The sequence below is a fragment of the Sinocyclocheilus anshuiensis genome, unplaced genomic scaffold (genome assembly GCF_001515605.1).
Source record: "Sinocyclocheilus anshuiensis isolate Anshui unplaced genomic scaffold, SAMN03320099.WGS_v1.1 scaffold1161, whole genome shotgun sequence".
Lineage (NCBI taxonomy): Eukaryota > Metazoa > Chordata > Actinopteri > Cypriniformes > Cyprinidae > Sinocyclocheilus > Sinocyclocheilus anshuiensis.
Window position 1 is genome coordinate 602,787 of NW_015558611.1, and position 14,172 is coordinate 616,958.

At 37.6% G+C, this 14,172-nt stretch overlaps 1 protein-coding gene across 1 annotated transcript in view; it reads left to right on the forward strand.

Moving 5' to 3' along the window:
* Nucleotides 1-306: 306 nt before the first annotated feature.
* LOC107680302 (cGMP-dependent protein kinase 1-like) overlaps nucleotides 307-14,172 on the forward strand; it is a 17,180-nt gene continuing 3,314 nt past the window's right edge. Inside the window, exons 1-17 of the mRNA XM_016476145.1 lie at nucleotides 307-394; nucleotides 502-564; nucleotides 811-937; nucleotides 1,579-1,747; nucleotides 7,673-7,784; nucleotides 7,872-7,977; nucleotides 8,089-8,152; nucleotides 9,032-9,109; nucleotides 9,339-9,427; nucleotides 9,639-9,704; nucleotides 9,822-9,869; nucleotides 10,170-10,211; nucleotides 11,091-11,202; nucleotides 11,312-11,448; nucleotides 11,545-11,634; nucleotides 11,992-12,133; nucleotides 12,432-12,595. Coding sequence (XP_016331631.1) covers nucleotides 307-394; nucleotides 502-564; nucleotides 811-937; nucleotides 1,579-1,747; nucleotides 7,673-7,784; nucleotides 7,872-7,977; nucleotides 8,089-8,152; nucleotides 9,032-9,109; nucleotides 9,339-9,427; nucleotides 9,639-9,704; nucleotides 9,822-9,869; nucleotides 10,170-10,211; nucleotides 11,091-11,202; nucleotides 11,312-11,448; nucleotides 11,545-11,634; nucleotides 11,992-12,133; nucleotides 12,432-12,595 — 1,697 coding nt within the window. The remainder of the gene's footprint in view (nucleotides 395-501; nucleotides 565-810; nucleotides 938-1,578; nucleotides 1,748-7,672; nucleotides 7,785-7,871; nucleotides 7,978-8,088; nucleotides 8,153-9,031; nucleotides 9,110-9,338; nucleotides 9,428-9,638; nucleotides 9,705-9,821; nucleotides 9,870-10,169; nucleotides 10,212-11,090; nucleotides 11,203-11,311; nucleotides 11,449-11,544; nucleotides 11,635-11,991; nucleotides 12,134-12,431; nucleotides 12,596-14,172) is intronic.

Sequence of the window (14,172 nt, forward strand, 5' to 3'; positions counted from 1 at the left end):
TGTTTCGCAGATAAACTGATCAATCCCATCCATTTTAAAACATCTGGGTAAAAAAATCTCAGGTTTTTTCTCCAATTAGAAATTCCGTGTTTTAATTTCATTCTCTTCCTAAAATGTTTTTGTTGTGTGTGTTTTTGTCACTGTAACTGATGGTAATTCATTATTTTAAAGACTGGTTCAGTAAATCTGCATGTTTACATTTTTAAAAAAAGGTTTCATATTGATTGTTGTCAGTGTGACATGTGAGTTTATACTGCTCTTTGTCAGTGTCATGCTGCTCTAGTAAAGGTGAATCTCATCAGGCCAATGGAAGCCCAACTCAAGAAATTACGACAAATGCTGGAGAAAGAATGCCAGCTCAACCAGGAACTCCTGAACCAGAACAAAGAGCTGAGTAAGACAAGATCTGAGCCGTGACTTTTTTTTCACTGTATATCATGACGTGAGTGTACATTTGTATGCAATTTTAATGCACACTAGAACATTGTTTTGTTATTACAGAGAGACAGCTTGAACAGAAAGAGAGATTGTTACAGGTGCTGCAAGGACAACTGGATGAGCTTGGTAAGACAGAACAGACTAATGACTATATCTGCATCCTCTTTCATCTGCTTCCTTCATATGTTATTAATAATACAGATTTTTTTAATGTCAAATGACAAAGGTTTTTGCCTAAAGCCAGCACAATTAATATATTTTTACATATCAATGATGCCTATTTGGTGACCCTCATCATTGCAGTCTGATCTTTAGTGTGTATAAAGTTTTATAAGTCTTATACATTGACTCACTTCTAATGTTGTCTGTCAGATTGTGCACCTCAACAAAACAGTAATGAAATTCCTGAGGTTCGACAGAGTCGGGCAGCTGTCATGGCCCCGGAGCGAGTACCAGAGGTCCTGGAAATCACTGCCAACAGAGTCAATAAAACTGCCAGGTTACTTTATACACATATTAATCAAGAACCCTGGGAATCTAAGGCTATGTTCAGACTGCAGGCAAATTTGATTTTTTTCTCAAATTAGATCTTTTCAGGCAGACTGTACTGCACATAATTGCACGTGATCAAATCAGATTTGTGTATCCACAACATAACCAATTTATCTGCATGGGCTGCTCTGGTTACAACACAGACGTATCCACGTATGTGACAAGGCTTTCAAAACAGATGCAGGAAAAACAGAAGCGAATCTTCTTGATCTTGATCTTTGTTTGAATACTGTATGAATACTTCTGGCATTTCCATCACAGGTTTTGACGTTATCGTTGTGTGTCGAAAAAGACAGATTTGAGAAGCCACAGCTTCCAGACCGAGACACATCTGTAAAATCTCACTGGAATCGCATTTCAAGCCACCTCCTTATGTGATTTGAATCATATTTGAAAAAACAATTTCATCTTTTTTTTTTTTTTTTTTGCTGTCCAGGCTTTCAAAATCTATCTGGATAATATCTGGATATGCAAAAAATCTGATTTTTACTGACAGTCTGAAAAAGGCCTAATTAAACAGCCATGGTAAATGCTTTTGTTTTACTAACCCCAAAAGTTATGCTTTGTTTATATGTGTCTGGCCATCAGTGAGAAAGCTCAGATCGTGAAGGCCATTGGTAAGAATGACTTCTTCCGTCGTCTGGATGAGGAGCAGATCAGTATGATGGTTGATCTGATGAAGGTTATGGACTGTCGTCCTGGTGAGGACATCATCCGAGAGGGCACAGAGGGAGACAGCATGTACATTGTCTCTGGTGTGTATGTATAAGAAGAGATAACACTGAGTGAAAGGTGCAGTAGGAGATCTTGGAAAATGCTAACTTTAGCCTGATAGCACTGAAAGCGAATGTCCCACCCTCCCTCCAATCGCTGTCCAAAGCCACGCCCCCTGAACGCATATATGCTCACAGACCAGAATACCAGAGACAACATTACTACAATAGGCTACATCAGTGGTTCCCAATTCCAGTCAGGAGTAAATAGTATTTATTTACAGAGGTAGGCCTATATTGTGTCACACTTCACACTTCTCTAGTAAGTTTCAACTGTGTGTAAAGACGCTACGCAGTGCAAATCCGTGAATGAATGTTCCGAAGTGAAGTTAACTTCAACGGATTTCCCCTGCTCAGGGAGTGGGGAGCAATGAACACTGTGTAGAGATCATATAGATCGGAACACAGTTCATGCACGTAGCTCACTTCTAATGAGCTGGTTATCTGAATCGGGGTTGTGTTAACTAATGGCGCTTTTCCACTGCGTGGTACGACTCGGCTCGGTAGAGACATGCAAAATATGCGGAGCGGGGGGTGCAAGGACAGGAATTGAGAACCGCTGGGCTACATCATGTGTCATTCACCGGTGAGAAAACTTTAAAAGTACTACAATACCAGGCAGGAAGATCTGGTTGTTGATGTTTGCCTGCTATTCTAAGCTCTGTCTGCACAGAGGTATGCTAATACATACGTTGACAGGCAGGTAGAAAAGCCCATTAAAATGCTTGGACCGAGCGTTTTGATTGGACGAACATTTCTTGGCCCTACTCCTTCCACAGAATATATAAATACAGATAAATACATTTAGACCACTTAACTTAATGATTGCTATTGTGATGTGAAGAGGCTTTTAACCAGCATAACAAAAAATGTTTCTGAAGACAATCACCTATTGCACCTTTAACTGTTACTGAATTCAGAAATGCATACTAACATACCACCCTTACTATGTTTGGTAAATATTATATGATTTTTAAAATGTTTTTGAAAGAAGTCTCTTATGCTCACAAAGGCTGCATGTATTTGATCAAAAATACAGAAAAAATAATATTATTGTAAAATATTATTACAATTTTAAAATGTACTTTTTTCCTGTGATGGTAAAGCTGAATTTTTCAGCCGCCATTTCTCCACTTTTCAGTTTCATATGATTCCTCAGAAATCATTCTAATATGCTACTGTATTGTTCTGAAATTCTTGGAAATACATCTGAGAAAATGGGGTCATCTTATATTCACTGTCTAGACCAGGGGTCTCCAAACTCTGTCCTGCAGAGTTTAGCTCCAACTTGGCTTAACACACCTGCCTGGAAGTTTCTAGTATGCCTAGTAAGACCTTGTTTAGCTGGTGCATGTATGTTTAATTAGGGTTGGAGCTAAACTCTGCAGGACTCTGGCCCTCCAGCAGGGACGTAGCCAGGGTTTTATAATTACAGAGGTCCCAAATCCCTCAAATGAGGAGGCCGGTTTAATCTTGGTGTTGTGCAATATCTTTGCAGCACCAAAGAGGAGTTACTAATATATACTATATTATTTCACAAAGTACACCTAGGAAAAATACCGAGGTCTGGATCTCATAGTTGGCTATGACCATGCCCTCCAGGACTGAGTTTGGAGACCCCTGGTCTTTTACATGTCAATAATACACCCACAACAATAGGTGGCGCCAAATATGTATAAAACAAAATGTGCCCCCCCAGGACTCAAGCAAACCGGCCCTGTAAACTAGTTTACAGTGCCAGGGGACTGCATGATGGCGAGTGACAGTCCTGAACAGAGCGGTTCAAACTTCAAGCAATTGAACCAGCAACTGAGGAGAGGTTATGATGCAAACTTTAAGCTCATGGTGATAAACGCAAACAACTCTCAAGCAGCCATGACATATGGCATGTCAGAGTGTAACATTAGAAGATGGCGAGCCCAAAAAGACACTCTTACAAATGCTAAGTCAAAGAAAAGCTTACCTAAAAGTGGACGCTTCGAAGAAATTGACAGGCAAGTGTGTCAGTAAGTGGCCGCAAAAAGAAATGAGGGGCTGCCCATAACCAGAGCTGTCATCCAGCTAAAGGCCCTGGATATTGTCAAAAAGCTGAACATACCCAGCAGCAAATTCAAAGCCAGCCCTGGCTGGTGCAGAAGAATGATCCGTTACACTGCAGAACAAGTCCTGCCCAGCACTTGCCCTCCGACTTCAGGGAGAAACTGCTGTCATTTCAGTTCTATGTGATCGGCCTAAGGAGAAAACACTCATATCACCTGGAACACATCGTCAATGCGGATCAAACACCTGTGTTTTTAAACATGCCAACATCTGTCACCTGCCATTGTACTGTCCGTAGACACGTGACTGCGCCTGTCAAATCTCAACTGCGGGCAATGAACGCTGACCTAGTGATCATACCAGGGGGATGACAAGTCAGCTACAGGTGTTGGATGTAGTGGTAATCAAGCCATTCAAAGATAATCTGTGCAAGAGATAACAGAGTGACTGCTGTCTGCCAACCACACACTCACACATCTGGAAAAATACAGAAGCCTGCGGTGAGGCTGCTCTGTGATCGGATCCTTCAGGCATGGGCTGCAGTGCCCCGGAGAGCATTCTCAACGGCTTCAAAAGATGCTGCATCTCAGATGCTTTGGATGGGAGCGAGGATGACCTTCTGTGAGAGGAGCCGGTGGAGCCAGAGCATTAGGGTGGTGATAGTGAGAGTGAACCCAGTGAGGCAGAGGACTTCTGTGAGGAATAGACTAATGACTGACATGAATGACATGATGATCTGAGGAGCCAAGTGAGGCCAGTTTAACCCTCAGCTTGTGTTCAAATCCCTATAACACTTGTAGTGCTCCCGGTAAAAAATGACCGGCCTTTTAAAATTGCTTGTAAATCAAAAATATTGGTTTCAATCTTTTTGTCAACTTGTTTTCTTGTATTTATTTTTGGAACTGATTTATCGTAGGCATCATTAATCTGAGTTTACGTACCTCAGTTTTTGAGTGAAAAAAAAGCATACATTTTGTCAATATTAAAATATGAAAACAATTTGCACTGTTTTTCACACTAGCATGCTCTAATGTTTAACCAAGAAATTTGTTTTGAAAAGCTTTTATTTTGTACAAAACTGCAAAAAAAAAAAAAAAATTACACTTGTGTTGTCCCCAGTCAAAAATGACCGGGCTACAAAAAATTGCTTATGAATCTCGTTATGCTATATTATCACCAAATATGGAATTCAATCTTGTTTTCTTTCAATTGGGACTGGGTTTTTATTCATTTTTGGAACTGATTTATTGAAGGCCTCATTATAATCTGAGCTTACATACCTCAGTTTTTGAGTGAAAAAAAGCATTATTTGTGGGTGATTTTGTCAATATGAAATAAAATACGAAAAAAAAAAACTTTTTATCACACTAGTTTGCTCCAATGTTTAACCAGGAAGTTTGTTTTGAAAAGCTTTTATTTTGTAGAAAATTGCAAAAAATTACACTTGTGGTGTTCCCGGTCAAAAATGACTGGCTTACAAAAAAACATATACATCTCTTACTATGCTATATTATCACTTTATATTGGATTCAATCTTTTTCTCAACTAGATTTCTTTCAATTAGGACTGGTTTTGTATTTATTTTTGAAACTGACTGATCGTAGGCCTCGTTGATCTGAGCCTAGGGTTAGGGTTAGGGTTAGGGTTCTTCTCACTGTCTGTAGCACGAGACAGTACCTGTAACCCAGTCAGGTTGCACAGGTAGTCCCGCTCCTCCAGGATGGCACATCCATACATCCATACTAGACAGGGATGTAGAAGGGCAACAACCCAGCAGCAGGACCGGTATCTGCTCCTTTGTATGGGGAGGAATAGGAGGAGCACTGCCAGAGCCCTACAGAATGACCTCCAGCAAGCTACTGGTGAGCATGTTTCGGACCAAACTGTCAGAAACAGACTTTATTAGGGTGTTCATAAGGGCCCGATGTCCTGTAGTGGGACCTGTGCTCACAGCTCAGCACCATGCAGCTCGATTGGCATTTGCCAGAGAACACCAGAATTGGTAGGTCTGCCACTAGCATCTCATTCTCTTCACTGATGAAAGCAAGTTCACACTGAGCACATGTGACAGATGTGAAAGAGTCTGGAGATGCCGTGGGGAACGTTATATTGCATGCAACATCATCCAGCATGACCGGTTTGGCGGTGGGTCAGTAATGGTCTGGGGAGGCATATCCGTGGAGGGTCACACAGACCTTCACATGTTAGCCAATGGTTCCCTTACTGCTGTTAGGTACCGGGCTGAAATCCTCAGAGCCGCTGTCAGACCTTACGCTGGTGCAGTGGGCCCTGGGTTCCTCCTGGTGCATGATAATGCCTGGCCTCAGTGGCTAGAGTGTGCAGTTTTTAGATGACAATGGCATTGATGCCATTGACTGGCCCTCATGTTCCCCAGATTGAATCCACTTGAGAACCTCTTGGATATTATGTATCGGAGCATCCGATAGTTGCTGTGATGAACTTCATGCAAGTTGGATCAGCCTTTAACTTTTTTTACATTGATTTTTGGTGTGATTTTGAATCCAGCCCTCAGTGTGTTGATGATTTTGGTTTCCATTGACTGTTGTCACATATAGAATGTATATAAATAAAGATTTTCTAATTGAATATTTCATTCATTGAGATCCAATGTGTGATTTCAGTGTTCCCTTAATGTTTTGAGCAGTGTATTTGCAGGCACACATACATATGTGAACATGATCAACATGCTTCTGAACACTAAATATTTCTCAGATTTCCGATCTTCCCATTCATTTTCAAAGGAAGGTCACTTTTGTCCAATATAAGCTCAGAACAATGTGGCCTACAATCAGCCAGTATCAAAATTAAATACAAAACCTGTCTTAATTGAAAAAAAAACAAGTTGACAAAAAGATTGAATCCCATATATGGTGATAATATAGCATAACAAGAGATTTATAAGCTATTTTTTGTAGGTTGGTCATTTTTGACCAGGAACACCACGAGTGTTCTTTTGTGCTATTTTTTACAAGCTATAAGCATTTCAAAACAAATTTCTTGGTTAAATATTAGAGCGGGCTAGTATAAAAAACTGTGTAAAATGTTTTCATAGTTTATTTAATATTGACAAAATTTTCCACAAATAATGCTTTTTTCACTCAAAAACGGAGGTACATAAGCTCAGATTAATGAGGCCTACGATAAATCAGTTCCAAAAATAAATACAAAACCAGTCCTAATTGAAAGAAAACAAGCTGAAAAAAGATTGAATCCCATATTTGGTGATAATATTGCATAACAAGAGATTCATAAGCTATTTTTTGTAGGCCGGTCATTTTTGACCGGGAACACCAGAAGTGTAATTTTTTTTTTTTTTGCAATTTTTTTACAAAGTAAAGGCCATCTAGTGTTTTTTTTTTTCTCTTCAATATGCTGATTTCAAGACTACAGTAAGATTTCACTTCTACTATTAATACAATTTTGGTAGGCTACATGCAGTGTTGCCGAGTCCATGCTTTTCTATTCAAAACTAGGGCTAGTTTTCAATAGCAGTTGGGCTGGTTTTCTTTCGCAGACCTGGCAAACCTGGCTACATGTTTTTCACCATGAGATGGATTGCATAATTGTTATTAAATTCAGATTACAGGTTATTTTTTATGGTAGGCCATGAAGTGTTTATTGGGGGGTGGGGGGGAGTTGTGTTATATTTTGAACAATACTGTAATTTGGTACTCAGCTATTATGAATTATAATTGGTGCTTAATTGTTAATAATGGTTCTTAATATTATAAACATACTGTAGTGAATTTCATGACATTTTATCATTTTTTGTATTTCAGCACAGGTCAGTCTTAAATAAAATATGAAATAATGAATTGACGAGCCTAAATTCCAGTTTTATTCTAGAGGGTGAGCTGAGGGTTACTCAGGCTGGACGTGATCTGCAAAATTTGAGCTCCGGTGATGTGTTTGGGGAACTGGCCATTCTATACAACTGTAAACGCACAGCATCTGTCAAAGGTCAGTTATTATTTTGGAGTGATGGCTACTTTGGGTCGCCCTCTGCTGGTGTGGTTCATTAGTGTTTTTATTCTCTCTTTCCCACAGCCATCACTGCGTTAAAGTTATGGTGTATTGAGAGACAAACATATCGAAGCATCATGACCAACAAATCCATGAAGAAAAGAGAGCAACTCATGTGCTTCCTGAAAACGTAAGACATTCTGGCACCACTTTACGTCAAGCCTGTATTAGGCCTCACTGTTTGTATATATTAGTGTATTATTACTGAGTAAGATCTGTTGTCTTTAAATGATTCCATCAGGTCTTGCACTTTGAAAGCCCTAAATGATGTGCAGCTGTCAAAGATCATTGATTCCATGGAGGAAGTCAGTGTGATTTTCTCTTATAAATAGTAAATAGCTTGTCTGATAAATAATTAAATGTCTGAGCTTAGACTCATGAATCTTGTAAATCAAAGATGTCTTAAGTATTCTTGAAGAACATGTTAGAAACTATAGAAGAGAAGAATATATACCAGACGTTGTGTCAAATTAAGACATATCTTTATTTAGTTGTAGTCATGTCTTTAACTTAAAGGGCCATTTGGTTAAAATTGTTAAAATGAGCATTTGTGCAATGTGATTTTACCAACCCATTTATGAGATTTAGTGCATAACATGGAAATGTCAAATCTCCACACTGCCCATCTTTTTGAGAGAAATCTTTGCATCATAAAAGTATTTAAACTCAAATGAGACACTGTAGTCACTATAGAAGAGCCCTATAGAAGACAGTAGTGTAGTTATTCAGCTCAAGTCAGTTATTCAAGTTCTATAATGGTATTGATGTTGCAAAAAAAATAAATTATGAAATGCAGTCAATTCAACTATAGAGCAGCTCTACAGAAGAAAACAGTGTCATCATGCAGCTTACGTCAGTTTTATTCTCATCCAGTGGTGTCAATGCATTTAAATCGATAATGTAGCATTACTGAATATTAATTGAATATGTTACTGAATTTGTCTTGTGAGCCCACAATAGAAAGACATAAGGCAAATCTTCCAGAGTCTCATGAAAGACTATGGGAATGCATAATACAAAGTAAATACCATATGAAGGCCTCAATATATTGTTCAGGAAGAAGCATCTGAGGGTCACGATGAACAGTTCATGAATCTTATTTCCACACAAAGTCCAGTATATTTTCTTCTAGCAAAGCATGACATGATGACTCAGAGTCTTTTTCGTGTTTGTTCCCTTCCAAGGTGAAGTTTCAGAACAATGAAGTGATTGTCCGAGAGGGAGCAGAGGGCAATACATTTTATATCATTCTCAAAGGAGAGGTAAAAGAAACTCATTACAACTTAAATATGTGTTTTTGAGCACTTTTACGAACACAAGATATGCAAGAACCAAACATTGCACATATTTAGGAGCTTTATTATGAAAGATGCTACAAAATGATCCGTGTGTTTGTGTTTGTATTAAACATAATACAATGTAAATAATCTTACTTACTAAAATAAATCTTAACTTAAAACAGCTGGTCAGGATTTTGTCTATTTCCATTAGGTATTAGTGACAAAAAAAGTGAACGGACAGCAGAAAATCATCCGTAAAATGAGTGAGGGGGAACACTTTGGAGAAGTGGCTCTAATACGGTAACCATGGTCACTTAGTGACAACATGGGATCATTAGAAATACAATATCCGGAATAAATAGTTGTTAATCATTGATCAGCTGGTTATTTTAAATGTTTATTTTTAAAGATGTCATTTTCTAGATACAATTATCAGGTAAATTATGTAAGCCATAAACAGTTCTGGTTTAAATGTAAAAGTCAAACAAATATTCTGTTGTGTGTAATCCAGAGAGATCCTTAGGACAGCCACATGCACAGCTGTGGGAGCTGTCACTTGCTTTTTCATTGATAAAGAGTAAGTTTGATGTCAGTGATGACAATATTGCTTTACTTGGTTTGTACAAATGCAATCACAAAATTCCCTTGATTTCGGAGTTTTGATAAATGATCAATGTCCTTTATTTTCTCACAGGGTTTTTGAGGAGACCATTCCCTTTGAAAGCCTTGAGCTCCATGACGAGTGAGTTTTCCTGCTTTGTGACTTCTACATTTGTAAAGATTTTCAGTATAGTCTTCAACGCAGTCACTTTTAACATGCATTTAATATTTTTACTCTACCTGTAATCAAGAGGCAGTAGAAACAGTAGAAACATTCTGTGCTACTCCAGTGACATGTTTACAGGTGGCTATTGTGCATTCTGTTCTCTGGCTGGATTCATGTCTTAGATCGCTAAGTGTATATTGTTATAGTGTTTTGCAACAGCGGTTTAGGTTATTTTGGTACTGAAGTATTGTTCTTTATCAAAAATTGTTTTTGTAGTGCTGATTTTCTGGAGGATGATGTAAAGCCAGAGAAAGTTGGGTAAGTTGGGAATTTTGTTATTATTTTATAATAATATTTTTTTAAATATATATGTCACATAGGACAGAGAAAAAGCTTGTTTCATATAGACTGCTATTTAAACCTTTACGATCACTATTTTTTTTTAAGAAATTTATAATTTTATTCAGTAAGTTGATTATTCAATTCATTAAACTGATAAAAAAATTACAGTAAAGACATCAATAATATTAGATTTCTATTTCAAATAAATACTGATCCTCAAATTATCTGTTCGTCAAAGAATCCTTAAAAAAGACACTGTATCACAGCTTCCAGAATTTCCAGGTTTCCAGACAACCATTTTTTTTTTAATAATAATAAATGTTTCTTGAGCATATTAGAAAAAAAATCTGCATATTAGAATGATTTCTGAAAGATCATGTGCCACTGAAGACTGGAGTAATGATGCTGAAAATGCAGCTTTGCATCAGAATAAATTTCATTTTGAAATATATTTAAATAGAAAACAGTTATTTTAAATTGTACAAATATTTCACAATATTACTGTTTTTTTTTTCAACTTTTGAATCATAGTGTAGATACTAAAATTAATCTCTAAATTATTAGACATACTATAGGAAATACTTTCTTAATATTTTTCTGCAGTTTTTTTTTAATTATATATATATATATATATATATATACAGTATATTTATTTTTATGATTTTTGTATAATTGTTCAGTGGCATCTTTTTAAGCCTTTCATTAATCTGAGTTTTCATGAATCTGAGTTTTTCTAAGCATGCAACTAGGTGCCTGTCTGCTGCTAAATAAAGCCTTTAAATTAGTTAAAATATGAATGATATATTATGTTGTCATTACTGTTGAATTATATATTATAAGTACTGCTATCTCCAGGCCAGAAACATCTCTAAAGCTGAAAGATCTCGTCCCTGTCCTGTACCAGGAGGGAAATTATCAAGGAGAGCCTGTCACTCTTGGAGTTGGGGGGTTTGGAAAAGTGGAGCTGGTATGAGAGGAGAGCATAGATGATGGATTTTCTGAGTCCTTTTAGTGTCAAAACACTGTTTGGTCCAGCATAATGTTGTTCTGATTGTATTGGGTGTTTATTTTCCTAGGTAACTACCTTGCAGCACAGAACGTACTTTGCTATGAAGAAGATCAGTAAACAGCATGTTGTTGCAAAGAAGCAGGAAGGACACATTCTGCTAGAAAAGAAAATTCTCCAGGCAATCCAATGTGACTTCATTGTCAGGTTAGTGCAGCTACCTACCTAACCTATAATTATATCTTATTTTGTTCAAGCCGTTCACATATAAAATTCCGGTCTGACTTTTCTGGTATTGTTCAGGCTGCATGCTGCCTTCAAAGATTCCCACTACGTCTATATGATAATGGAGTTTTGTCCTGGTGGGGAAATCTGGACCAAGCTGAAACAAGCGTAAGACATTCACAAATGAATTAGTGTTGTTTGCTAAGGCAAGCATCCTTATGACAGCTGCTGTTGCTGTGTTGTCGTATTGCATAGAAACTAGCAGGAAAACCCTAGCAACCACATAACAATGCATTAACAACCACTCAGAACATCTTAGAAAACGCATATAGCTACACTCTGGCAAATAACCACAACACATTTGTGTCATCTTTCTTGCTCATTTTGCTGCTCGTAACATGGTAGACCATTAATTAGAATCCATTTCCTGTCTATATAAATCCAGATATATAAAACTAATGTCACATTCCCTAATTAGAGCTGTTTGAATGTCTGAATGTGGGCGCATGTGTTGTCATGTTTCAGAAGACGCTTTGAGGAGAATATATCTGTGTTCATAACAGCGTGTGTGGTTGAAGCTTTTGCATATCTCCACAACAAAGGGATCCTGTATCGAGACCTGAAACCAGAAAACCTTATGCTGGACTCCAAAGGATATGTGAAATTGGTAAAACAAATGAAATTCCCTTTTCCCTGCTTCTACATCTAGTGCCTATAACCCATATTCCCTCTGTTTTAATGTGATGCAGCATGCAACTGTGATATATTGAAACAAGGATCTGTTTTTCCACAAATAGAGCAATTACAACAATTTACATTGATAAGCTGTTAATAGAATTGTGATAATTTTTCACTGTGACAATTTAATACGGCCACTGAAAGAAACATTTAATCAGTCCTCATTCTGCCAGGGTGTCATAGGTCCTCTTTTTTCTCTTGCTTTTTTTGTCTTGTATTCTTTTCAGGTTGATTTTGGTTTTGCAAAAGAGCTTTCTCGGGGTGAAAAGACATATTCCTTTTGCGGTACTCCTGAGTACATCCCTCCAGAGATCATTCAGAACCAGGGCCATGACTTTGCTGCTGACTTCTGGTCACTTGGCATTCTAATCTATGAGCTACTCGTGGGCAGGTATCAAAGTTTTCTCATGTAATCAACATGAGCTGATTTTTTTTTTTTTAATCAAAGAAGTTAAATTGGGTGAGGGGATTGTTTTATAAACTCAAAAAATGTGTAATGTGCAGACAAGCAGAGAAGAGAATCTAATTGCAGGCATTTAATAAAGAAACAAAGTAAACAAATGACAAGGAACACTGGAAACAAAGGAACAGAAGCACAGGTAAAAGTGTAGTCATTACATTCAACAACTGACAAAGTGAAACACTAGGGCTATATATACACAGAGGGGAAATGAGATAACAAGACACACCTGGGGAGACTAATCAAAGGGAAAGGCTACAAACTGACTACAAACACAGCACAGGAAACACTTCAAAATAAAAGTCCAAGTCACCTTTATTTATATAGCGCTTTTAACAATACAGATTGTGTCAAAGCAACTGTACAGCATTAAATACAAAAATAGTGTATCAATAATGCAAAATGACAATAGTAAATACTACATTTTCAGTTATAGGCTGTTCATCATTGAATTCAGTGATGTCATTATCCAGCTCAGTTCAGTTTAAATAGTATCTGTGCAATCAAGTCGACAATATCGCTGGAAATTAAGTGTCCCCAACTAAGCAAGCCAAGCCTGGATCTGGTGGCTATGGTGACCTCGGAATAATAAAGAAACAGACTAATATAAGCGTAGATGCCATTCTTCTAACGATGTAGCAAGTACATCGGGTGTTATGGGAAGTGTTCCCGGTTCTGGCTGATATTTTTAAGATGAAAAAATGTGGTTTTACAAATGCTAGAAATATTACTTTCAAAGGAAAGGTTGCTATCAAATAGCACTCCAAGGTTCCTAACTGATGACGAAGAATTGACAGAGCAGCCATCAAGTGTTAGACAGTGTTCTAGGTTATTTCATGCGGAGGTTTTAGGTCCTATAATTAACACCTGTTTTTTTCAGAATTTAGCAGTAATAAATTACTTGTCATCCAGTTTTTTATATCGACTATGCATTCCGTTAATTTTTCAAATTGGTATGTTTCGCCGGGCCGCAAAGAAATATAGAGCTGAGTATCATCAGCATAACAGTGAAAGCTAACACCATGTTTCCTGATGATATCTTGAATTGATGGCGGTCAGAAAGGTACAATTTGAACCATGCTAATGCACTTCCACTAACGCCAGCAACGTTTTCTAATCTATTCAAAAGAATGTTGTGGTCAATAGTGTCGAACACAGTGCTAAGATCCAGTAGCACTAATAGAGCGATACAACCACGATCAGATGATAAGAGCAGGTCATTTGTAACTCTAATGAGAGCAGTCTCAGTACTATGATACGGTCTAAATCCTGACTGGAAATCCTCACAGATACCATTTTTCTCTAAGAAGGAATATAATTGTGAGGATACTAACGGGAGATTCAAGATTGTCTGTGATTAACTAGTTCTTTGGGGTCAAGTTGTGTTTTTTTAATTAGAGGCTTAATAACAGCCAGTTTGAAGGTTTTGGGGACATATCCTAATGACAATGACGAATTAATAATAGTCAGAAGAGGATCTATGACTTCTGGAAGCACCTCTTTTAGGA